Source organism: Eubalaena glacialis, chromosome 9 (assembly GCF_028564815.1).
Source record: "Eubalaena glacialis isolate mEubGla1 chromosome 9, mEubGla1.1.hap2.+ XY, whole genome shotgun sequence".
In the NCBI taxonomy this organism is placed as follows: Eukaryota; Metazoa; Chordata; class Mammalia; order Artiodactyla; family Balaenidae; genus Eubalaena; species Eubalaena glacialis.
In genome coordinates this window covers 12,268,180-12,295,583 of record NC_083724.1, presented here as the reverse complement: position 1 = coordinate 12,295,583, position 27,404 = coordinate 12,268,180, and the positions used below count along the sequence as shown (strand labels likewise).

Sequence of the window (27,404 nt, the reverse complement as noted above, 5' to 3'; positions counted from 1 at the left end):
ACCCCTGGAATGTAGGAGACAGAAAAAAGGGCTTCATATAATTTGCTATTCACACAAAACACCAAGGTTGAGACTCAAAATAAATAGAGAGGTTATAAAAACCAACGGATTCATCAGCTCAAATGGGGGAGAGCTTCAGAATTAATACTTGTAAAACAACCTTTAAGTGTGTTTAAGAATGGGAGCACTTACAGTGAAATCCTGTGTGAAAGGGAACTCAACACAAGTTTAAAGAATTCTACGTAAGTCTCTGTACTGTGTAACGTTCTAAACTTACTAGCAACTTCTTAACTGACAAAAAGCAAGGAAAAATAGAATCTGGCTTTCTTAATCATCTATTTATCTAAATATATTTTCTAACAATCTAATCTACTCTTAGTATAGCGCATAGGCACAGAAAACAACCATCATTTCCATAGGCTAGTAAAGATTTTCTATTGTATTTAGAGTTTGGGACACTTTCAAGCACTCTTAGCTGGTCTTCAGAGTAACTACATTCCCTGTATGAGCAGGGAGAGTCTTAGACTCAGCAAAGTATTTGAGACCTTTTCTTACGACTCCCTCTGATAGAGGGTAGGAGAGAAATAAATGATGAAAATAATAAGTTCCTTTCTGAAAAACAATTCTGTGTTTCTAACGCCTAAATCAGGTGTTTCATAGAACATTTTTACCTATATGTTAACAACTTTACAAAGTAGATCTCATTATCTTTATTTTATAGATGTGGGAAATGAGGAACAGAAAAAGTTAAGTGATTTGATTTGTCATGTGGCTAATTTGAATTTGAATCTAGTTCTGACTAAATCTAAAAGCTTTGCGTTAGAACTTTAGGTAATTAAAACACGAGGGCATCATCTACCTTCTGTGGGAGTAGTAAATGCTCTGAGGTAAGGGTTTTGAGGAAGAGATATTATTTGTGTGTGTGTGAACGGGCAAATACTGAGACTGGGAAATAAGTTTTCTTTACCAATTTTATTCATTCAACAAATACTTATGGAGCACCTACGATAGATCAGGTACTCTTATGCGTTCTCTTTTAATCACATCTAAATTCTTATAAAGTCTCTAGGAAATTATATAATTTCTCTTTGTAGAGTTTCCGTATTCCTAGCCTATGTGCCATTGATTCTTAGGCCAATGTGACATTCCTTTTTCTCCTCACACATGCCTGACTGAAATCACAACAAACCTCAGCAGCTTTTAGAAGTGATGCGTTTGTTGGAGTATTTATGTTAAAAATAACAACTTCAACAGCTTAACTAGAAATAAATATTATATTCCAACAACCAAAATTTAACAAGTAGTCAAGTAGACAGAGATGTAGACTGATATGACTGTATATCTCAGGATGACAGTTGATAACCAAGATAGCTTTCCCAGCCACCATCAACATGTTACAGTATTAAAATAAATCAACTTTGTAAGCAGAATAACTGCTTTCTCTTTCTAGTCTGATTAACTTATTCATTTTTTCAAAACATTCTATTTGCCTCCCTGTCTTTAAATTCAGATAATGTAGTCTTTGGATTAAAGACAAAAACTAGAGAAAATATTAGTCTCTAGTCTCAATTACTATGCTGGTTTGCAGGGGCAGCAAATCATTTAAGGCCTTTTCTTATGATTCCTTTTGATAGAGAGCAAGGGAGAAGAAACTGCTTAACATCCTCATGCCTCAGTTTCCTCAACCAGTGAAATGAAGAGATATCCTGACTACCCCTTCAGCTTGATAGAAACTGAAATTTGTTAAGTAAAACTCCAGAGTGGATGCTGAGTACCATGCAAAAATGTGTTGTTCTATATTTGAGCAACACAACTCTGATGAAAAGATCAAAACAAGGGTTTTGAGGAAAGAAGGGAAAGGCCAGAATCATTGCCATCAAAAAGAAAGTGCAGTCATTTTCTCTTTTTCCTTATGCTGAGAGAGAATTCTGAATTGTCTACCCTTGCCAGAACACTAGGAAGATGTGTCCAATTCAGGCCACAGTGTTGCTTTTGGAGTGAAGGGGTATCGCAGTGCTCTGGAGTTCAGTTTCCTCTGCACATACACAAACACAAGTGCACAGCGCCCCAACGCTGTTTGTCCCCTCGGCTTCACAGCCCTGCCAGTTGGCAAACCCAAGCCAGGAAGTTGTCAATTCCAATTGCGTTTAAGGCCATGTAGTCTTATTAAAGAAGCCTTGCTGGTTAAGGGGCGTCCTCTGTTTCCAAAGCATGGGAAAAAAAAAAAAAGGGGGCTCTGCTTAGATTGGAGCTGGCAACTTTCACTGACTAGAGTTTTCAAAGAGCTATGAATGAGTTTAACAAAGGAGGTCTGTGGCTAGTTTCTGGCTGAAGTCCATGTCAACAGTTTTTAAGGTCACAGGCCACACTAACTAACATTTATTCCCAGCAGACCCTGTTCTAAACACAAGCTGTAAGTAGTACAAATTTGGAATTTTTCTGTAATCCCTTGAGATATTCCTGATCCTTCCACATGTTTCTGCTCAATTAGAAACAATTCTCACTTTGCACCACAGAGAGGCCGTGCTCAGCAATCTCAGTCCATCCTTAGGGTAGATGAACAAAAACCTGGCAAATCAAAGGGCTCAAGTGGGGAAGGGAAGGAATTCAGCTGGATCACACTGAAAAGTGCAGACAGCTCCCCAGGGGCTCAGTTTGTGAAAGAATAAAACGGGTTATGACAGAGATCCTGAGGCCACAAAAAGCAGGTTTGAGGCACGAATTGGGAATAGGTTCCTAGTGCTTTCACACAAATAAGATAGAAATTTCTGAGAAAATTAAAAGGTCAACTAGGTGAGTATAAAACAGTGATAATCTATAGGATAGGTGCTAAATATCCCACTGTGAAATTAATGCAATCATTTCTCAATTAAGATGAACTCTTACTCATTTTTAATGTTTCTAAAATCAAGATGCTTCTTGAAATCAATCTGAAAATTCAGTATAGCCCCTTTTTTGCCCCTGAAAATCTGTTTTTACCTCTATGGTACACTTTATAGCTGATAGCATTTTTAAATCTTGCAAGGCAACATGGGAATAATTACTTGGAATTGAGCACCAAAAATCTCATTTAATCTTCACAGCTACTATGGGAAGTATTTTCTGTTTTACGGATGAGGAAACTGAGGCTCAGAAAGGTGAAGTGACTTTCTTCCATTCCTATGGCTAGTAAGTAGCAGAACCAAAATTTGAACACAGGTCTGATTCCAGAGCTCAAGTCCATTCTGCAAACTTAGGAGGAGAAAAACACATACTAGAGCATCAGTGGTCATTTTGGTAGTTAAAGTACTACCATTCGTGGCATTCTATACTGGGAATCATGTTCTATATGAAGGTAGTTATCATTTTTCTAAATTAAAAAACACATAAACTGTGGTGCAATAAATATTTGGATTGAACTTGACAGGATAAAACTGCAAGAACCACTTCATTAAAAAATACAAAAAAGAAAATTTAAAACACCCGTGATCCCATTACCTAACTAGTCTCATTGTTAATGCTTTGATATTCAACCACCAGGTTTTTTTTCTATAAATTTCTTACAAAATAGAGATATCATATATGAAAATTCATCTCTTGCTTTTTTTGCATAACACTATGTCCTAGATATTTTCCATGTCATTAATCACCGAAAACATAATTTTAATGGTATTAACCTAGCTATCTCCCTCCATTAATTGTTTCTAATTTTTCATTCTATGTGCTATAATAGACATCCTCATACATGTATCTACACAAATATTTGAGTTTTCCTTAGAAGATTCCAAAAATGGGAATAATTTTTAAAGTTTTGAATATACATTGCCAATTGTTTTCCAGGAATGTTGCATCATTTTCCACCCTGACCCACTGTGTGTAAGTGCCCACCTCATGGTCACCAAGTATCATCTTCAAGTTGACGCGACCAGGCTCACACAGACTTGGTTATGTACATGCCCACACAAATCACATCTATGACAATGACATGTATGTGTTACAACTGGTCTATCCTTCTTTTGATAACTCCCGCACTATGTAATGTTGTAAGGTACCAGTGACTACCTTACCAAGATTTTTTGCCTATATTATCTCTAGTCCTCACCCCAAAAAAAGCAGATATGAGGAAATTAAGGCTCAAAAAGAGGAAATGGAGCACCTAAAACCACACTTCTACATCAGCTGGACTAGGATTCAAGTCCTGCTCTGACTCCAGACCATGCTCTTTATGCCGTGCCACCTTACAGCTCATTTTACGTCAGAGATGATCAACTTGCCTCTTCCAACCCCAGCACTGTCTCTTTCTCTAGCAATGCCTCTTCAGACAATGAGGCCAGACTAATCTTTAGGGAAATAAAGAGGGACAACACCTAGATCTCACAGACTTTGTGAAAGGAGAATAGCAAGCTGCATGTCTTCTTTAAAAAGCAAGACGGGGAAGCAGTGTAGGACTATAAGGACGCTTATACACAGCTGGCAGAACCATAAAACGGCACAGCCACCTTAGAAAACAATGTGGCGTTATCCAATAAAGTTGAAGATGTATGTACCCAAGACATTTGGCTATTCAACTCCTAGGTTCATACACCAAAGAACCTAGTGCCTTTGTGTACCAGGATATCTGTTCAAAAATGTTCATTAATGCCATGAACTGGAAACAGCCCAAATGGCTACCTACAGTTGAATGTAGGAACAAACTGTAGTATGGTCATACAATATGGAACACCTATATAGCAAAGAAAAGAAACAGCATAGATAAATCTCAAAAATTAAGCAAAAGAAGACTTAAAATAACAATTCCAAATTGTATAATTCAATTCGTACAGGTTCCAAGCCAGACAAAACCATACCATATTATTCAGGGATACATACATAGGCGAAAAAATTATTCTGGGGTGCTGGAAATTTCTTAACTTAGTGATTACTTGAGTATTTGTTATGTAAGTGTGTACTTATGTGAGTATATATAATATATATGTACACTTATGTATATATACTTATGTGTGTACATACAGTTAAAATCAGTGCACTTTCTTATTGCAGGTTACAGTTCACAGTTTACAAAAGAAAGGCACAGGGTTGTAGTTAAACACTTACACAGTAGATATAACACACAAAGAACTTTATCAAGTGCTGTTTTATTAGTCATCACAACAAAATTCTCAGTTAGTACTATCCTCAATTCACCATTGAAATAACTGAGACAAAGATGAATGATGAGGGGACTCCCCTAGTGGTGCAGTGGTTAAGAATCCGCCTGCCAACACAAGGGATGCGGGTTCCATCCCTGGTCTGGGAAGATCCCACATGCTGCGGAGCAACTAAGCCCTTGTGCCACAACTACTAAGCCTGTGCTCTAGAGCCCGCGAGCCACAACTACTGAGCCCACGTGCCACAACTACTGAAGCCCACGCACCTAGAGCCCGTGCTCCGCAACGAGAAGCCCGCGCACCACAACGAAGAGTAGCCCCCGCTCACCCAAGCTAGGGAAAGCCTGTGCGCAGCAACGAAGACCCAACGCAGACAATAAATAAATAAATAAATAAATAGATGTTCCTTTAAAAAAAGAAAAAAGATGAATGATGGGTAAGTGAAAACATTTTATATTATTAATCCAATTTTTAAGAAGATTAAAAAAATCAAATATAGTACCAATGTTCATTCCATTACAATTTAAGTACTAAATCTGAGGAGAGGACAAATTCAGGGAGTCCCATTGTATGAAAGTTAAACTATCTCTTCAAATAAAAAGACCTGGAATTATAATCTCTGGGGAATTTTAATAAAGAGAAAAAAGATAAAAACAAGTATTGTTTCCAGTAGTTAGGGAACAATGGCTACCCTTACTTAATGAGGATAATCAACATTTAGTATATTTCCACATACTAATAAAAAAGAAAAAGTACAAATTAAAAATTTCTTTAAAATGATAACTAAAATTACTATATATGTGGTTTTTTTTAAACAGATGATGGTAAAAATCCTAGCTCAGCAGAAAACTGGACACTAGCAAATATAGTTTCTTTAGAGTCTTTTTGGCTTGGGTTTTTTTTTGTGGCTTTTAGTTTTTTATCCCCCCAAAGACTTCTCATTTTCTTATGGGCTAGAATTTAAAAAATAAAAAATAATTTTTTAAAGGAAACCAGTCATTAGGAGCTCAGGCAAAAAAACTACAGGGCACTGAATTTCACCCAACTTCTTTTTCCACCACACGTTTAAGTAAGTTTTAAAATGTCAAGTTTTTTTAGAGCCCAGCATTTTTTGCTGCATTTTGGGCTCATTAATACATATAAAGAGCTAGTTAAAATACCAGACTGAATAAATGAACAATGGGACAATTAACCCCACATACGAAGCTCCACCCACCTTACTTCAAAGACATCTGAAATACAATGGATTAGAAACCATAAATAATGCCTCTCAGAATTAATTTTGTAATAAATATTGTTTTATATTATAGATAAGGGATTAAAAATCTCCGTAGTGGCGGTCTAACACTTGTGAATTGAGTTAGAGGATAACTGCCCTTAGTTTTGCTGAAGGTTATTGGTAGTTACATGTCCCATGAATGAGAAATAAACACCTATTCAATTTCCATTGCATACTACAGCACAGAACTTAATTTTACCTACAACGTTTAAAAATTCCCTAAGTTATTTTTACATAAAGTTTTAAGATGCATATACTTTCTTTTCATTCAGAATGTAATATATTAAAAATCAAAATTTATATTGCTATGTAACTTTAAAAGTATTCCCTTTATGCTACATTATTTTTTGCAATTTACAACACAACTCACACTAATAAAAAGGATTACTTTGAAGATATGTCAAAGTGAAAATATGGAAAGGAAAAGTAAACTAAATACATTATTTGTCATTTGATTTAAATAAGACTTTTGATACTATTTCCATACTTTTATGTTCACTGTTTTCAGAAGTTAATAATTATTCTTCATTGTCAAGAATTGGGTAAGAGCTCACACGTTAAGATAAAAAGTAGCTGAGCTTTTTTTTTTTTAAACAAAAATACCAAAGTAATTAGCTGAATGACAAATTCACTGGAACAAATGCATTTTTTAAAAGAACGTAAGTCTTAGCAAGAAATTTTTTTTTTAGATAACTAAGAGCTTCTTCCCTTATAAATCAATCTCACAAAAATAAGTTATAAAGTCAATAAGATTCTCAGGAAAGAATATTTAATGAGATGGAAAGATGCTTGCTTACAATATGATAAATGAAAAAGCTAGGTAGAAAACTATACCTACAGCATGATCCCATTTCAAGGAAAGAAACACATCTAGTCATTATTAGAGTCATAAGATGATAGACTGCTTTTCTTACTTTTCTGAAATTTTCTAAAGTCCTCTAATGAGGAAGTATATCTTCATAATCTCAAAAAAAATTACAGCTTAAAAATAAGTGACTCATAATTGATTGTAAGAATTGTGGGCTCTTCAAACTTCAGATGGCATAATGAGTTTTCTGCTTGAAATGATGTAAAGAGGTACACTATTATCTCAGTCTTCCGGGGCCTTTCCACGAGGGATAAATGTTAGGCCTCCTACTGCTTCTAAAACTGATCATTGGAAGGGCCAGAAAACCTAAATTCAGACTCTTCTTTGTATTCACAAATCTATCTTGCTCTTAAAATAAGAGTGCAGCTTAGATCCAAAGGGCAATTTTAGGTGTGAAGCATATTGAGTTATTTTCCTTTCTACCCCCTGCCCAGTGAGAAGCAAAGATAAGGCTCAAATAAATACATTCTGCTTATTGTTGCTGTTGTAGGAAAGTGGTTTGCTTGCAGGGAGGTCCAATAAAAATTGCTGACACTCAGACTCAACCAAAAAGCACCAACTGGCCTCTCCTATACAATGTTCTCCCTGTCTCCCAGAAAGCGTCCCTCATATGGAATTCTTAAGACTCTCTTTCTCTCAGAAGGCAGGATCAGTTTTACTGGTTTTCCATTCAAACATACCCTGCATCAGATTTAAACAAAACTGTATCATTTTCTTTACTCTATAATAGTATGGTTGGATTGTTCACACAGATTGCAATGACGCTGGCCAAAAGCGGATGTGACTTTTTGATGCTAACTGGAGGTTACTGAGTCCTGAAAAACCTTAGTCACAGGTGGTCTTGGGCTTATTCTCCAGAGTTGGAAAAATCATTGCCATATCCTGGACAAGACTCTGGATTGCGGGTCAGAAGATTGCTATTAGCCAGCTAAAGAACTTGGAACAAAAAATCTTTCCTCTTCAGGTCTCAATTTCATCATATATAGAATGAGGATGGGCTGTAGTACATTATTCTTAAGAGCTCTTTAAACTCACCTCTGAGATCATTCTGCAAAGGCAAACAACCGATCATGGCTCTTTTATCTAAATATATATGAAGAGAAACAAACTTTTGAAACCCGTAAAGATTGCTTGGTGGCAAGAAAATAAAATTTGAAGTTTTGAATCAGACACAAAAGAAAGGTATGGCAATAAGCCCAAAGCAGTTGAGACTATGAGCTCTGGGTTGGATTTTGGGTTCCAAACCAAATTCCTTCACTTACTCTTTGTGAGATCTTGGCCAAGCCACTGTATCTCTTTCAGTCTCCAGCCCTTTATCTCTACAAGGGAGATAATTTCATAAGGTTGCAATAAGAATAAATGAGAATTATGTAAACCACCTGGCATATTAAATAAATGCTGATTCCTCCCTTCCCTTCCAAATCCTCTACAGTGAGCTCTCCTGACTTAACTCTATCCATCTACAAAACGGTATAACATTAGCCATCAGCAGCAGTTGCTAGAGGCAGCAAGATGAATAGGCTATGGAGGGGAAAAAACAACAAAAAAGTGCACTCCTGGAGTTCCTAGGGCGGTTTCACTTGCTGCCCTGCACTAAGCTTCGCGAGCATTAAGAAAAGGAAGTGCTCTGCCTTCAAAACAGAGTGAGAAGATACCATGTCTATTGTAATGCCCAACTCATTCAATCTCAAAATGAAAATTTTCTTTCAGCCAAAGTCTTGGATTTTCAAATACTTACAACTCACAACTCACAGGCTGGTTTCCTTTGTAAAGGACCAGGAGGAGAAAAGAAGCTTTCTCCTATGGTGGACGGCCCTGAGGCTGGCTGCTGGTGCAGAAGACACACTTGTCCTTCCAACTGTCCAGCTGCCCAGCCATCAAACAGCAGGGTGCTAGGAGAGCAAGGGCAATTTTATTTATTTTCCTTTCTCCTCTTTAAAGATGATTTTCTTAAAACTGTACAGCTTGTTACTATTGTTGAGTTGTGACTCCCTAGAGGATTATACATTTCTAAGCATGAAAGCATCTGTGTGGCAATAAAACATGCAACATTCCCCAACCACTTCATTTTTTTTTAATTAAGAAAAAAAAAGTTACAGCCTCCCACAAAGTGATGTTCCGATGAGCACATCCCCCCGCAAGCCTTTCAAAATACTCTGAGAAAGGGCCCTGGGCCTAGTAAACCAGAGCCTCTGCAAGCCCCATCCCATGGGTTCAGTTTCTGACAGAAGCCATGTGCCAGGACCCACAATGAGTGGAATTATAATCTGCATAGCAACCAGGTCTTCTCCCAGCTGACCATCCAGAAAACAACATTGTACCCATCATACTTTTAAGGGAAGGAAATTAAAAAGAAACCAAACAGCCCCAGAGAGATGGAAACATTCGAAAACCAGAGGAAAGTCTTCTGTTAAGTAGTATGAAAGATCCAGGTTTCCCAAATGGCATTTAAGGCATTGGGAAGAAAGGCTGATTTCTCCCAGAGGGGCCCCAGCTTTGATGCCCAAACTGCCCTCAAACATCAGGCTGTGTGCATTTTTGTATAGCAGGATACCCTCAGGCGAGACAACCATAAATAGCTTAAAACAAGAATAGGAGATTCCATCTGTTTCTGGAGTATTTCAGCAGCACCTGCTTTCAAGGTAAAAATCTGGGAGCTGTCCCCACAGCCTTCCTTCCCAACTCCCTTCCCCATCCCCCATTGACTTATTTTAAACCAAAGCAGCTAAAACACAATCCAAAAGGGCTTCTGCCACTGCACCTGCCTAAGGAAAGAGTCCTTTGATTTTTCTCCTAAACTGTATGTGTTGGAGCAGTCAGAGAGAGAAGCCAAAGTTCTCAAAAGCAGACTCTATTACTTCTAGCTTCTTTTTCTCTGAGAAAACTGAGCTTTCCTGTTTATAGTAGAAATGAGTACAATACAGATGAAAAAAGGATGCGACAGTTGTTCCTGCCATTAAGACAGAAAGTGTTCCAGAAGGAGGATGGTTCTCACTTAACACAATTAACGTTTAAACATAAGCCCACATGCCAACTTGCATGGAAAGAAGGACAATAACTCCCCAACGAGGGCCAAGGAACACATTTCATTAAGGTATAATTAAAAAAGAAAAAAAAAAAACCCACTAAAGTTGAGGCTTGAAAATTCCAATCCAAATCAGGTGTTACTCCCAAAGTGAGTACAGCATTCCTCTAACAATAACCAGAAAATCCCAAGACTGTGTAGATAGCAATTTCATGCACAAAAGCCACTTTACCCTTGGTGTAAAAACAATATTTCTAACGCCTGCCCCAGACCATCGCATGGCACACCATTTTCTATGGGATAAATCCAAAATCTTGAGCATGTCCCACAAGGGCTTTCACAGCCTGGCCCCAAGACTTTTATGGCATCATCTCTTGCTATCACCCTCTCATCAGAATTCTCATCATTCTTTCATCTTGCTATACCTTTCATTTCTCTGGGCCTTTGTGTACCAGTTCTCACTGCCCAGAGAGCTTTTCTCCCTTTTTCCTCCAGGCAAGCCCCCATTGATTCTCTAAGACCCAGTTTAACTGGAACCCATCAGCAACACTTTCTCTAATTCTCCAAGTCAGACATGGGCACTGCCTAATCTGTGACCCCAAAGAACCCTACACATACATATTTTTTAAAATAGCACTTATCACATTATATTTTAATTACTTGTTTACAGAGTCCCTTCCCAAAGATTAAGTGGCTCCTAAGACAGTAAGGGTAGTAGAAGTGAAATGGGAAGTGGGTATCAAAATCAGAGGTGGCCTGGGAACAGTGCACCCAGAAATATATTCAACTTTATATTTGGTAAAGGACAAAAAGTATACATTGTTTTCAGTTTGAAATACCAAGTTCAGAAAATTCAGCTCACCAAAATCTTGGATGAATATGACATCTGAAAGGTTCTCATATGGGGAGCTGGGGCTAGATCTCTGTGTCTATTTTAAGGGACCCCGAGGTAAATAAAGGCCAAAGACCACGTGTTATACATTGCTCATTCCTGGTATATACTAGATACAAAGATACTAATTGAATAAAAACTTTAAATGTTAAACTAAAAAAATTTTAGATACCATCTTGATGAAACAAGTTATTTCTTCCCAAAATGTATAATAGGTTCTGAACAATCCTATTTGGGTATAAAGATAGTTACTCAAGCTTTCTCAAGAGCTGAAATAAGATCCCTATATATACAGGAGAAAATTGTAGAACACAAATATTTTTAAAGTTCCTTTATAAAGAGTAAAGAAATTTAATATTGTATGGCTTATCTTCCATAATCTACTCCCCCCAACCCCAAGCAATACAGTTATGGCTTTGAACTCTGGCGTTCCTTCTGTTCATCCAAAACCAGAAGTTGGCTATAAATAGCATATTTCATTACAGTTTTAGCCTTGATGGGTCATGTGTTATTTGGGCAAATAGAAGCCACGAAAAAAGTGATCTAGGTCACTCTGCCTTATGATATTTGAAAGATCTCAGAGGTAAATACTTATTATATCTTAGACTCAGATGGTGCTATCCAAAAATGCTAAAATACTTTCTCAGATTCCTGGGTTTATAATGAAGAACAACTAACTTACCCGTAACTCCTGTTCTCCTAGCTGGTGCTTTTAATCTAGTATTAACTAGATTATTTAACAAGCAGCTAGTTAAATAATATAATGGTGACTCTCAAGGTAAATTAAAATGCTTTAATAGAGAGAACCAGTCAATTGTGGGAAGAAATAGTGCATTTGACTTTATATACCATGGTACTTTCATTAACAAGACTTATACTTCAGTACAACTACATCTCTGTCAAGGTTAGCTGGTGACAAGAGTTCAAACCAACTTTGAAAAAATGTTTAAAAATAAACTCAGAGATTCAACCTTTCATAAAACAAGTATTACTAAGTGTCTACTATATGCAGACATTCTTAAATACACTTTGGGTGTATTTGTGAACAAAACAAACAAAGGTAAGAATTCCAAGCCTTCATGGAGCTTACATTCTAGGGGGGAGGAACAGACAATGCCCCTAACAATGAACCTAAAAAGTTATATTGAATAAAGGATGTCTAAGAACCTTTCATTGTGAAATTAAGTTCAAATTTTGTAAATACTGATGACCTAGTCCTTTATGGACATAATGTCTGTCCACTGTGCCATTGAATCTCCACTGTGACACTCAAAGGTGCACCTCTTATGACTAACATGAATTGTTTGGTAATATGAACCAATAACTGGATTTCATATTTTCTCTTTGAACTAGTGTCCAATGTGGCCTGTCCTCTCACTCAGAGCCCTCAGTATCCGTTTCCTGTTCTTCCAACCGAATGGAATGGATCTCCCTGTCTCTGAAAGCCATGCACACAATATCTTGGTCGAGCCCCACACTAAGTGCTGGGGATGCAGAGTTGTTTAAGACACAATCTTTACCCCTAAAGAGTTAACTGTTCAATAGGAGAAAGACAAAGGAAGATCAAGGCTTATGAGTGTGTAACTGAAGTGTGCAAAGCATGCTGGGTGCATCCAGAGGATGGGATGATTACCTCTGCCTGGAGAAGGCTACTCTGAGAAGAGCCCAAGCTGAGTCTGGGAGGATGGGTAAATGTGTGAAGGCAGAAAGGTCCAGTCGTTCATATGGGCCAGGAAGCATATGAGCTTGGGACAGCAGCCGGACAGAAAGTGACCCTAAGAAGCTAAATCCTAGAAGAGCGGAGGCTATGTCTGCACAGATGCCATCACTAGGAACTACACCCCTCATGGGAAAAAATGGAAAACAAAAGTAAAGGTGGCTTCCGAGCAGACCTGAGCTAGAGTACTAGGCACACTGAGAAAGGTGACTGGACCTCAAGACACAGGTTAACTAAAGGAAGGAGATCAAACAGCAGAAGAGGATGATACTTATAATGTAACCCAGACCCAAATCCCACCCATGTTCTCTTGGCAGACTTCTCCACTCTGCACTGGACATGTCACCAACCAGTCATCCAGGGTTAACAGAAGCCGTTCCACTCATATGCTAGTCTCGACCCAGCAATGTTTCCAAACCAAGCACAGGGAAAGTGCCATTTTGTGTGCCCTGTATATAAGCAAAAGCTGGATAAGATAAAGAGAGCCTTCCGCCCTCATGTTAAATACCCATGAAATGCATGTCCCAGAATTCACAGAAGACTATTTTTAACTACAGCCACTATCCTCTGGCACTAGATTATCAATAGTAAGAAGACACTATGCCATGGGATCATTCTATGTGTTATATATAGCATATTATAGCATGATCATCTGTCTCCCCAGCTCATCTTGGGAACTCTTCAAGGACAGGGACTGGCTAATAGTAGGCATTCAATTAAGGGCTGACAAACAAATTAATGAATTAACCCACCAAATATTTTTCCATAGTTCCAAGCTAGTATAACAGACAGAAAACACACAAATTGCTGTTATTTTTCATTCTAAATGATGACAGCAAGAGGCTATTCAACTAGCTTCTCGCAAACATGAAGTCCATGGCCCTACATGTAGACACACAGAGTCAAACGCCAGAATCAGATGCGAGCAATCTTTAAATTTAAATTTTTAAATAAACAGCTTTCCACTCTCTGAAATTTGCTGAGAGAATGCAATAATGGCATTTCAAGAGTCCCCTTTCCCCCAACACACACATCCAAGCTTTGAAAGAAACATCGTAACCCAAAACACCATGGGACAAAAACCTTTCTGCAAAACTTCAAGAACTTGGTTTAAACCCTCATCTCCTCTGAATGACTACATAAATATGCAGTGTCCTAGGCAAGGCTGAAATATAACATTAGACAAAAATGGAAGAGAAAATTTTCTTTAAAAAAACACTGTTAAATAAAAAAGTAAGTAATAAATTACATCCCTGGGCCTAGACTACCGAGGTGTGCTTGAGAGCAGCAGCCTCACAAGGCAGCCGGGTTTGCGCCTCCTTCTTAAGGTCTTTCCAGCAGTTGTTCTCTAGCGCCCAAATCAGATGCTATGCTTGATGAAGAAGAAAGTTCATTTCACTGATTAAAAATAATAATGATAATAAGATTTGTGTAGAGAAATGCAGAAGTAGCAGTCCTGACTGAGAGTTATCGAGCTCAGGCACTTTGAAAGTCAGCCCTCACCCCCTCATGCTGTGAGGGTGTGCGTGTTTGGGGGGCAGGGGGGGTCTCTTCTTAGTGAGGAGGAGAAGAAAGTGCAGAGACTAGTACACCAGAGAACTACCCTTTCTGGAATTCATAGAGGGTCTGGCCTCTTATCCCCAGGCCCAAGCCTGGGGACCCGGGTTTTGTCAGGGGCGCCTCCCTGCTGTCCTGCCCTGAGCGGTTGCACATGAGCAGAGAGAAACAGGAGGCAGGCCCCTCTGACACCTACTTAACCGAGGCAGATGGGGAGGAGGGTGTGTGGGATGCCTTTACCTCCCCAGCAGGAGCCCAGAGCCAGCAGCTCCAAAATCAGATTTCCACACATCCTCGCACCCCAGAACATGCCTTACGTCTCTGGCAGGAGGAAACGGAGCAGTAAGCAAGTATGATTCTAGTGTATGAAGGGGGTTTTAGAAGACCTAAAGAAGCCTTCTTACAGGATTCTGCACTTTTTTCAAACCTCTACAGAGGGAGCCAAGTTGGGAAACAGTTACTCACTCATTGACCCAAAGGGGGCAGGGGTGTTACTCTGAGAAGGACACAATCAGTGTCTGCAAGACGTCCTGAGCTACAGACACATACTTTATTAATAATCTTACATACACAAAATGTCCAAGGGAAAGCCTAACAGGCTAATTTCTGACAGCTCCAGATAACAGCAGGAGGAACTGAAGCCATGCTGATTCTCCAGCTTCTACACACTCCCCAGAAGCAATGATCCCTTTTCCCACCCAAGGGATGTGATACAAATAAATAAATACAATTATCTGTAGAACTTAAAGTGCAAGGACAACATTGTGAAGTCCTTCGCCCCAAGTGCAGTGACTTTTGGGAAACAGATAGGAAAATAAAAAGAACAGCTGGAAAATTTAATTACAGAAGAACAACGCAAATGCTGACACTGTTTCACAGAACTAGCCAATAGCCAAAGCCATTTTCTTTACCTTAAGATACAGAAGCAACTCTTGGCTCCTGAAGATAAGCGGCAGAACCCGAATCTCTGTTTGCTGTCAATGTCAGTGAGCACAAACGTGAAGTTCTGGCCAACTTGGCTAACTGTGAGGCTGCGGCAAAGACAGAACAAAGGGAAAAATGAATGTGCAGTAAGTTTCCTGATAAAGTATCTAATCACAACAAGTCGTTGAACCTGTAACATTTCCTTTCTCAGTGGAATTCTTTATAAATGAACTTAAAATTTACACACTTCAAGGGAACAGACTGTGAGCTAGTATTTAAAAAAAAAAAAAAAAAAGACAGCAAGCAGTGACCACGTCATCACAGCTACCAAACCTCCTACTTACTGAGCTCAGGCAGGTGTCCCTGTTGAACACTGCATCCAGTTCTGAAAGGTGCATTCTATTAACCTCATTTTATAGATGAAGAAATAACCTAGAGTGGCACTGCCTAAGGTGCCAGCTGGTAAACTGCAAAAAGCTGAATTTTAAACCTAGACCTATCTGACGCCAAAGCCCTCTCTGCCAGCTCGCTGGTAATGCTGCTCACTTGATCATTCCTCTAGTTCAGAAAATAACAGGGATTGCAAAAGCAGAATTGAAGTGCCAGCCACAAAGTTAGACACCATCTCATTTACTCTCCCAGCAACTCTGGAATTTAGAGGATGTTCCCATTTTACAGAAAAGGAAACTACAGAACTGAATAGGTAAATAACTGAATCAAGTTCACATAGCTACTAAGGGGAGGACCTGGAATTCAAGAGGGCAAGGTTAGCTGTTATTTTCCTAAATTCCTGTATCTTTCATAATTTCCAAATTTATGAGGAATATATTTTATATTTTACAGGACAGAAATAGCAAATGTCTTATCAATGCAAGGTATTTTCTAAGAAATGGAAACAAGGTTTTAAAGAAAAACATTTAAGATAAAAGCTAAAAATTCCTGCATCAACACAAAAATCAGCAAACCACACATAAAATAGAAAACATCTGCTTCAAAAAATTAAAAAGCATATTACTAATCACATTAATCTAGAAACTCTTTCTTAAAGTTATAAAATGTTTAAAAAATCCACTTTTTAAAATCAGTTTACCAGTTAGCTTAGTTTCCTTTTTAAAAAGAAGTTAAATATTACAAATTCTAATACACAAATTTATGCTAACATAATATTTTAGAATGTGACATTGAATTATTCAAAGGAACTCATTAGTATTGTATCTTATACAGAACATATTTTACAAAATATACTCAAATTGATAAAATATTCAAATTGATGCTCTCACCTATAATCTGCTATAAATTGTCAGTAGAAATGAAAAATCATGGTTCACCAGGCCTTTTCCAAAGGCAGACTGATTGAGTTTTTTGATAGGATGTGAATTAAGTTTTCAAATATGGATAGCCTTTTTTTAAAAACTCCCTTATACAGGCCACATAAGAAAATTAAAGAGACTTTCAAGGTATTCCAGGACAAAAGGTCAATGGACCCTACTGGTCATATTAAAGGAAACAATTCCAGCCCTCGAGGGGTGGTTAGAGAGTACAAGAAAATAATTCAGAAAGAAAAGAATGTTCCAACTCTCCTTTTTAACTAGGAAGGTGAACAAAAACAAGGTAGCAATTTAAAAGCAATGTGGTAATAAAACAGGTGTAAGTAAGTAATGCTATCCCTCCACCTTACACAAGCCAGGAGAAGGAACACATTTCTATAAAAGTTATAGAGCTGTCAAGGGGACACCAAACTACCTTCTTATGGCTGTTATGTTTTATCTATAAAGCTTGGATACTGTGTTACTATGGTGATTTAATACTATGTTTTAAAGGGGGATTATATGATTAATTTTAACAAGGTTGAGAACTAAAGATGTGTGAGAAACAGGATTCTAGCTCACATAATTAAAGTGATTGGGGAAAAAAGTGGGCCTCATTGGGGGAGGGGGAAAACCTGTATTACTGAAATATTTAAACCAACAGGTCAGGATGATTCTAAGTTACAAATAAGGTCATGCTTTTATGAAATACTATTATGTGATCATATAAAATATGACTGTTCATTATTTTAACTCAGGGTTTGATTTCACTTCTAGACTGTTTAAAAAGAAGCATCCTAGAAGGAAAGGGTATTGATAGGACTAGATGAAAAGAAAACACCCAGGATTTCTAGGAAAAGGACACAGAAGGAACACAACTTGGTTTGTGATTTGAATGTCATTAATTTCTCTATTATCTTTTCACTACCTTTAAAAAGGCTGAAAATTCTTTCAGCTACATTGTAGGCTCAAAGAAAGATTCATTACTCATTTACTTCGTTCAAATCCCAATTCAATCACTTGCTAACTGGGCCTTAATTTAGCAAGTTACTTAACCTCTAAGTAGCTCAGTTTCTTCTCCTGGAAACTACCACCCAACCCAAAGCATATTTGAGGAATAAGTGAGATAAGCATTTGGTATAAAGGCTAGACCATAGTAGGAACAATTAATAAAAGAGATACAAGCTGCTACCATCTGAATGAAAACTAAAATTCATATTAAAATCATCCATTTGCTTAGAATCTTCCTGACTGACTCAGCTTTGTAATACTTGTAAGTGGAGAAAGGAAGGCTGCCTTTCTTTCCTCTCTATCGCATCTTTTCAGCAAGGGGGAGTCCTCTGGGTGACCAAGTGAGTTACTCATTCTTGCATTAAAGTGAAAAAGATTCTTTTTGGGGTGCCACAACTTAGAAGGGGACACATCATTCTCAGTTGATTCACCTTTTAAATTCCTAGTAGGGTGAAGTACAAGTCATTAAGAGCCCCAGACCATTAAACTCTAAAATATTTTTTCCTTGGACACTCAAATTAACAGTCAAATTGAGTTCAGATTAACTCAAAGGAGTCTGAATCTTCAAGGAATTTGTCATTCCCTCTCTACTATTTCTCCATAAAAATGACTTTGGGGAAAGGGTTGGTTTCCTTAAAGGCTGCAGTTTTTGTGATTACCTCCAGGATCAGAATCCATGCATTTTTTACAGGAATCAGAGATTTCATGATGATTAAAGGTAGCAGGAATCTTAGAAACCATCTCGTCCAATTCTCTTGTTTCATAGATGGGGAAACTGAGGCTCAGGGTGTTTTGTTGTGGTGGTGGTTTGCGTTTGCTTTTTTCAAAGTAACCAGGACCAAAATAAAAACCCAAGGCCAATTCTGGTTCAAAGTCCTTTCCATTCTGCCATGCTGCACCAAACACAATGAAAACCCTCCCAAAAAGTTGTCAACTCGGTTTAAGGAAATCAGGTATGTGAGGAATTCAAATAGTTGTCTCATCAAACAGACTAACTACACTTCCCACTAAGCAGGAGAAACCAAATTTGAGTATTTCCAGAATTAAGCCAGGAGACCAGGACCAAAATCACCCTCAGCTGTGCTTCCCATGCCTAGGTGAATACGGAAAACAGAGGAGAAAAGTAATGACCATTCCAACCACAGACTTTAAAATTCATGCTGCCTCTTAAATGCCTGTCAGCCACTCAAGACCCCTCCTACAGCATTTTGCCTAATATTCAAGTTATTTATAGGTTCAGTGTATAAATGGCATGAAGCAAGTGGGTGGATAGTTTGATTCCAATCTTCCAGTGAGAAATCAGATTTTCTATAACAGCCTCACTTTTAAGTTTAGTTACCCATCTTACAAACTGAGCAACTATATTGGGCACCATAACATCCATCCTGCTGTGGAGCTTCCTGTCTAGTTGGAGAAGCATAATAAACTCAAAGCATACAGCTTGTGTTAGTGTTATATGAAACGAAAGAAAGAACAAAGACAGAAGAAAATGGAAGAGAAGGAAAAGCCCTACTGAGACAATGTGGTCAGAGACAGCTTTTCAAAAATGATGACAATACTGACCTAAAGGATGGGATGGAGCAGCCACTCCACAAGCAGGGCACTGGGTGTTTCAGGCAGAGAAAGAGCTGCACAGAGATTCTTCAGCTGGAAAGAGCTGGGCATGTTCAAGATACTAAAAGGTCACCAGTACAGTTAAGGCCCCAGAGACATGGAGGAAGTGGCTTAAGAAGGTGCTAGATTGGGCTTCCCTGGTGGCGCAGTGGCTGAGAATCTGCCTGCTAATGCACGGGACACGGGTTCGAGCCCTGGTCTGGGAAGGTCCCACATGCCGCGGAGCAACTAGGCCCGTGAGCCACAACTACTGAGCCTGCGCGTCTGGAGCCTGTGCTCCGCAACAAGAGAGGCCGCGATAGTGAGAGGCCCGCGCACCGCGATGAAGAGTGGCCCCCGCTTGCCACAACTAGAGAAAGCCCTCGCACATAAACGAAGACCCAACACAGCCAAAAATAAATATAAAAAAAAATAAATTAAAAAAAAAATTGCAAATACTCATGTTCTTATAAACATTTGATATGATTTCATTGTTTAAAAAAAAAAAAAAAGAAGGTGCTAGATAAAGCAACCACCAGATCATGAAGAGAGCCCCATAGACCATGGTAAAGAATTAGGATTGGCTGATTGATTGAATAATAAGGGCAATGGAAAGGTATTGAATGATTTTAATCAAGAGAATAACAGTCTGGTCTACAGTTCTAAAATTTTTATCTGACTCTTACGTGGAGAACAGTTTGGAAGAAGGCAAAAGTAGAAACAGAGGAAACAGTCAGGAGGCTAGAGCAATAGTCCAGGTGAGACTGGATGGTGGCTTAACTCTTGTAGTGAGAGTGAAAATGGATCAGGTGGACAGATCCAAGTTAGAGCCAGCAGATGGACTGAGATGGAGTAAAAAGGCAGCATATTACCATTTAATGGTAGGAAAGTCTAACGTGTTTGGGAAGAGTTCCAAGAGTTTTATTTGGGACATGTTAAGTCTAAGAAACCTGTAAATAGAAATGTCCAGTACATAGCTGAACATACTACGTAGGAAATCAGGGGAAAAGTTTGGGCTGGAGCTATAAATTTGGAAATCATCTATACAAAGATGGTATTTAACACCATGGTAAAGGATAACATCACTTAGGAAGAGAATTGAGAGAAACAGAAGAGGATCCAGGACTAAGTTACAGAAATACCAATTTAGAGGATGGGTAGAGAAGAGACCATCAAAGAAGAAAAGAAGAACCACCAGGCAGAACAAGCAGGAGGGAGTGGTCGACCAAATCCACAGGCATCAAGATAAGAGAAAAAAGTGTCGATTGAATTGAGCAACATGGAGGTTTTAGACAGTCTTGATAAGAAAAGCTCTAGGAGAATGAAGCTGAAGAGGGCTGAGTAATAAATTAAAATGTGTAGGTAACTCTTCCAAGAAGTGGAGAATTAAGCAGTAATTGAATGGGAATGAAGAGTCAAAGATGGGTATTATTTTTAGGATGGAGGAATACCAGAGCTTGTTTTTAAGCTGTTGGGAATGATTCAATAGAGGCAGAGACTTATGATGCAGGAGAAAGAAGATGAAACAGTAAGGTGTGGACTTTGGATTAGAATCCCAGATATGCCACTCACTACGGATGTGAGCACAGGCAAGTTACTGCACCTCTCTGAGCCTCATCTCTAAAATGGGAATAATACTTACCTTGCAAAGTGGTTTTGAGGATTAGAAATAATGTATACAAAGTAACTGGCATCTAATAGGTACACAATGAAAATAATTACTATTGTTATGAAATTATAAAATTTGAGAGATGGAATAGAAATATTTTGCTGTTCTGTTTATTACAGCTTCCTGGCAATTACCTGTTGGGCCATCCACTGCAAGGCATCCATAAGAGCTGCTTCGCCTTTCCTTCACTGTATATGAGACATCAGGCAGGAATCAAGTTTTATCAAACTACCACATCTCCCAACCTTTAGTTACATAAGCCTCAAAGTTTCTTTCCATAAACACAACTTTCATCTGCCTAAGACTCGAGTTTTTCACATTCCCTGCTCAAAGATCCAAGTGGCAAAAATGGCATTGACCCAAAATGCCTGGGGACCAAGAGTATGTCACACACTCTGCTCGAGAAACTCACTGGATAATTCTAAGAACAGAGATCCCTCCACTCCCTTATCTACATGAGCCTGACAATGTAAAAATGAATCATAACTGGAGAATGAAAAAGTATCAAAACAAAACAAAGAATCAAAACTAGAAGGAACAGCAGAGATCTAGTTCAATTCCCTCATTTCATCCATGAAGAAACTAAGGTACTCATGGGAGAGGCCACTTGCCTCACGGCACAGAGCAAGTCAACGGCAGAACCAAAACTGTAACCTAGGTCTCCTGGTTGATACCCTCGATGCTTTGTCCACTAAAGCCCAATTGCTTCATCGTTCTCAAATGCTACAGAAAATGACCATGGGGCACAGCTTAACCAAGAGCTTATGCTAAACCAAGGGACTAAACCAAGGGTAGAAAACAAGGGATGCAAGTGGCCAAATGGATTCAGTTTTGAAAAGCACAGCAGGATGAATGTATAGAAGTGGAAGCGAGAGGAGAGGTCTGGGCAGACACACACTGATGCACTAATCATGCGCCTTAGTTTCATTTTCTTTCAATAATCTGAATAAAAATGGGTTTCATTGTCTTCAGTTATCTGAATTTTCTACTTTTTTACAATAACTACATATTGCCTTTGAAATAAGTGTTAAGAGTTTGCTTGGTGACTTTCTTTGCGGTGTGATGGATCTAACAACGGCAGTATGATATAGAACAAGTATGATGGAACTGGAAGTCAGACAAACGTGGGTTCCCACAGCAGCTCCGCCACTTACCAATGGTGGGACCTTGGGCACATTAGCGAACCTATCTGAGCCTCTGTTTCCTCATATGTGGCATTATGATAATGGCAACCTTGCAAATGTGTAAGATTTTGATGCAGGAAAAGAACACAACACAATGCGTGGCACATAACAGATACATAATAAAATGGTAAATAGCATTTGAACCACATTTGCACCTGTGATTACATCCTAAATCATTAAACTACGCCTCTGCCCTTGAAAAGATGTCATTTCACTTCATGCTCATGTCACTTGTGTGTACTAGTATAATTAATAGGACAACTGAATCGTAGCTGGTTTTCTGGGTTCTGAAAGAAGATAAGCACAAACATGGAGAAGAATAGCTTTTCCATCATCCAGTGAGTCTCTTGAGTGCTTTGACTAACTGAAGCAGGTTGCCAGCTATCAAGAGCAAGTAAGTAGCACCACAATATGAAATGGCATTCAAATCTTTTTTATTTTTTTGAAGAGACTGCTTTCATCAATAAGAAAAACTTTTTGAGAGTGACACAGGGATCTCAGAACTGTCATTTCACTGCTCCTTTCCACCAAGTGCTTCAAGTACAGGGTACGGTAGAAATAACTCTGGCTTGGGAATAAGATTATCCGTCCCCCCACCCCCCAGCTCTGTAATTACATAGCTGTGACATAAGGAAGTCATTTCGCCTCTATGGATCTTACTTTCCCTTCTGTAAAATGGGATGCTTCAGCCAGATGAATTTCAGCTTTAAAATCCTGTGGTCTCATTCCCACACATTTTCAAGGCCTCCTGTAGTCAGAGCGCAAGCTCTCAGGCACACAGTACCCTCTCAGCAGGAGGTTCCATCTGCTCTGGCCAAATGACCTCTAGATCTCTAGGCTCATTCGCGGTTTCTCCTCTACCTTGCTCTTCAGCGCATGTGGGGTGTTGGGCTCTCCCTTCCACTTACCCCCTTCTTGCTGTCCTTGCAGTCTCAACACAAGCCTCACCCACTATATGATGTTTTCTCTGACCATCTCAGTCTTTCCCAACCTCATTATCCTTTTGGATAGATATTGTTTACTGTGCCTTTACAATACATTCTGGACTAGACTGAGAAACGCATGGACAGCAGAGCTCCAAGTCTGATACAATTTCCATACCACCCAACATAATGCTACACATTCTGAACCTTCCTTTGCTCTTTTGTAAAAAAGATACCAGCACCACCTATCTCCTAGAGTTGCTGGGAAGAATAAATGAGGTATTACTGTAAAAATGTCCAGCATGTTGACTAGAATCAATTAAGAACTGAAATACTAATTTCCTTCTTTACCTCCCTCTATTTGGTGACTAGTCTTCCCACAAGGTGGTCTACTGAGAAATGTACTCATTTGGGAGATGGATGTCTAGACTGTGCTAGCAGCCTAAGCGGACCTTGGGCAAGTCACAATTTCTCTACAGCTTAGATTTCTTCCAATGACGATAACAGCACTTGTTCTCATCTTTTATGACAGGAGAATAAAATGAGATAACACATGAGAAAGCACTTTCTTTTGAAGAGCTACCAGCATTATTATTTTTCATAAGTCCTAGTTTCAGAAAGAAAAACCTTAAAACAACAGAAGAGACAGCAAGATGTCAATGTTAATGGGTGATTTGATGACGACTGTGAAAATCCCACTCTTGATATAGACTAGAAATGTCAGAAAGTTGTATTTACTGTTCCTTGAGGTAGAAAAGCACAGATACTGAAAAGATTAGGTAGCTTTCTTTTTTGAACGTAATCACCCGGGGCATTACTCATCTCGCATGCCGACATATTTTCTAAGTCAAACAACATCATAAATACCTCTGGGGGGCTTTGTGGGCCTCGGAATCTGGGCATATCTATTTGACAGTGCTAACTGCGAGCTAATAAAAAACAGTGACATTAGAACCTTTGTATTTTTTGTAAACAAACTTAATTATTATTATCTCTTCTGCAGTGAAGTATGCCACAGTTAGAAGTGGGGCAACAGAAGAGAAAAAATATAGTCCCCCAACTAAAGTGATTTTTTTGTATCAATAAAAGTTATCAATGCCTACAGGGTGCATAATACAATACAATGTAAGAAAGAACCATTGTATACAGTAAAGATTAAAATTTATCCATAAAGAGACATTTCTGTCCCAAATTGTTTTGTGAAAAAAAAATGAGGAACACGATTAGGGGAAGGTAATTTGGAGAGAAGCGTTTTAGAAGAAAGATGTTTTTCTAACAAAATAAAGACATCAGCCGTTACTGGTGACAAAACAGATTTTAGCACTATAACTTAAGGACTCTGTTTTTCTTCCATTTCAGAATGTAATCACTCAGACAGGTAGGTAAGTAAAGATGTGTGTGTGGCATGAGATAGGGAGGGGTGTGTGTGTGTGTGTGTGTGTGTGTGTGTGTGTGTGTGTGTGTGTGTGTGTGTGTTGGGAGGGATTTAATCTCATTGCTTATTTCTTCTAATACTAGTTTATAAAGTCAATTAAGGAATACCTATCCAAAACAGATCACCACTCTCATGAAGGAGTCATGTAAAAATATATTCTTATCTTTCTTTGTTAAATACCTAGCCACATTTTAAAAACATTTCAGCTTTATTTATTTGTATAAATATGCCCTTGCCATAATTTGTAATACATTTTATAAGCAACTGGAGGAGATTTCATGCATCACTAATTCATACATATAAATGTGAAGTTTGCATTAAACGTCTCTAAACAAAACCCTACTTCCTTGCTATTTTTAGAAGGAATAGGATAAAGAAGAGACAAGAAGACTCTCATTACAAAGGCTGACCCTCTTAAAATTAAGGCTATTCTGTTTTGAGCATCAACCTGCTACTAAAACAGCCCTGGTACCAGGATTTTAAAAGGCCCGAGTCTGGAAATACTACAATGGTTGATTGGCTTTAAAAAATAACATGTTAGAACCACAGAAAACAGTGATTATAAGTGGCTGGCAACATTCCAAAGCTGCTTTTTAGTACTCCTTTGCTTTTTAGTATTCTTTTAAACTCCTTTGGCTACCAGTTCTCATCTCACACCATTTTTAGGTTTATGCCAAATAAACCAGGACACTGCTACTACAAAGTGTAGAAAAGATCCAAACAGTATACTACCCACATGCACTCTAAATCACTAAACTCTTTCAGGCCTGCCTCGTCCGGGTATACTAAAATATATGATAGAACCTTCCTGAAGATGGGCACATTGCATAGCTTTCTTGGAACAGATTATGGCACTTATTATTTATAATGATATTTTCTAAAACCTCTGTCGCTAAAAGTGGAACTTAACATTTATACAGTCTAATAGTTCAATTTTCCATGAAGACAACATTACGAATAGGTAGCAATCAAGTGAAAAAATAAATGATTGCAAAAACAATGCTTAAACTGTAATGAAAAATACAATAGACCTTCCTTGAAAATAAGATTAAGATGACTGTTTTGTCATTTCATTAGCATTATTAGTAAATTATAGTTTTATAAGTTAAAAAAGCTCTTCTAAAATTGTTTTAAAAAATAAGCTATTTAAAAATAAGCTATTGGCTTATTTAAAAATAAAAAAACAAAAAAAGACCCTCAGACTAATTATCTTCAAGTTCTGATATTCGTATCACTTCAAGAAACAGTTAATCATAATGCAAGTGCTAAGGAAATGTTTAGATGATTTTTATTTTTTAGTCTAGAAATCTACTGAAAATGCTTATTTCCCCAGAGATACCATTCTTAGACACCTAAACAAAATGCAAGACACTATTTGGCAATGTGCTTTTTAAATAGCTGAACACCTTTAAACAAGTTGGGCCTATGCTGATTTAAATTTTAAGTTGAAGTCTAAGAAAAACAAAGTCTATATAATACTCATAAGGCCATGGAGTTATGTAATACTACTTGCTTAAGTCAAATATATTCCTATTTTAATAAAAATTAAATAGCACTGGATTAAATACCAACCATTCTTAATCATGGTTTGAGTCTGATAACCAAAATAAAAAATTTAATGTCATGCAAAATATATCTCACAAACTAATCAATGCAAAGCTCTAGGCTTTAAACTTTTTGACAGTGTCAATAAAATCCCCAGGAAAGGAGAATACTGCAACTCTCCTTGGAACATAGGTGTTTTAAATCATGGTTAAACAGACAGAATGTTAAGAATGGTATGGTTTTTATTTTCCATAGCAGGTTTATTGACACTTTCTTTTCTAGTAAAGTTTGAAAATCTGACACTACCTGTCCACATAGAAGGGGAAACAAAACTTGGTCAAAGTCTGTAGAACTTCCTGTGGAGAGAAAGAGAGATAATTTATACATCTAATGGGACCAATAAATCTAACATTAACCATGGCACACAACCTAGCAACTTTACCCTAAAGAAAGAGGAGACAGATGAAGAAATATGGGCTTTATCAATTACATGGGAGGAGTACCAGGCAGTCAATCATGAGAAATAATAAACATGATCAAACTTCATTAAAAATGAAAAATTAATCAAGAATCACACATGGGCAAGCAGCAGGAGCCGTGCAGGAAAGCTCTGAAGGGAGGGAGGCGGGTGGGTTGCTGAGTGTTAACACTCCTCCAGGGACCATCTCCAGCCTGACCATATGGATCAGAGTGAATAACACCGAGCCACATGGGTTTGGCCTGGCAGGGCCGCTGTTGCTGGCACCGCTTTTGCCTGTTACCTAGGAACAGAGGGGGCCAGGATTAGACAACGCTTCCCAACATCAATAGGCCAAATCACAAGCAAAATAGAAAACCAACTGGAAGATAATTGTCCCCGAACACTGTCAACTACATTTTTTTAGAGTTTAAAACTTTATTTACTTAATTTATAAAGAAGTTGCCATTTCTGGCATGAATTTATTTTGTAATCAAACAATAACAATTTTAAGTGTGCAGTATTTTTAGTCATTATCATTAAACGTCATTATCAAAATGGAACACACTTACCTGCTTGTAATTTATAAAAATCCAAAGCAAACTACCAGTTTAAATGTCTTTTTACAAATATGTAGGTACATAAAACCAAGCACATTACTCAGGGGAAGTATACAAAAAGGGTACAAAAAAAAACCCAGAGTGACATTTCAAAGACTTATTCATAAAAGAGAAACTTCTAACATTAAGAATACTATGTGAGACATAACATACAGTGGTGTGTGACTTTTCCCAATAGATACATTTCACGTACACAGAATATATACAAACAGCAACACACAGACCCAAGTAATTAATCATTACTTCCTTCATAGAATTTCCTCTAACTTGAC

At 38.1% G+C, this 27,404-nt stretch overlaps 1 protein-coding gene across 4 annotated transcripts in view; it reads right to left on the bottom strand.

The window, feature by feature from the left end:
* Window positions 1-27,404, bottom strand: part of DENND1A (DENN domain containing 1A) — a 542,621-nt gene that overhangs the window by 347,420 nt on the left and 167,797 nt on the right. For all 4 annotated transcript variants that reach the window (XM_061199955.1, XM_061199952.1, XM_061199953.1 and 1 more), the window contains exons 4-5: window positions 26,362-26,411; window positions 15,376-15,495 (exon numbers count right to left, since the gene is read on the bottom strand). In XM_061199955.1, the coding sequence (XP_061055938.1) occupies window positions 15,376-15,495; window positions 26,362-26,411 (170 nt within the window). The remainder of the gene's footprint in view (window positions 1-15,375; window positions 15,496-26,361; window positions 26,412-27,404) is intronic.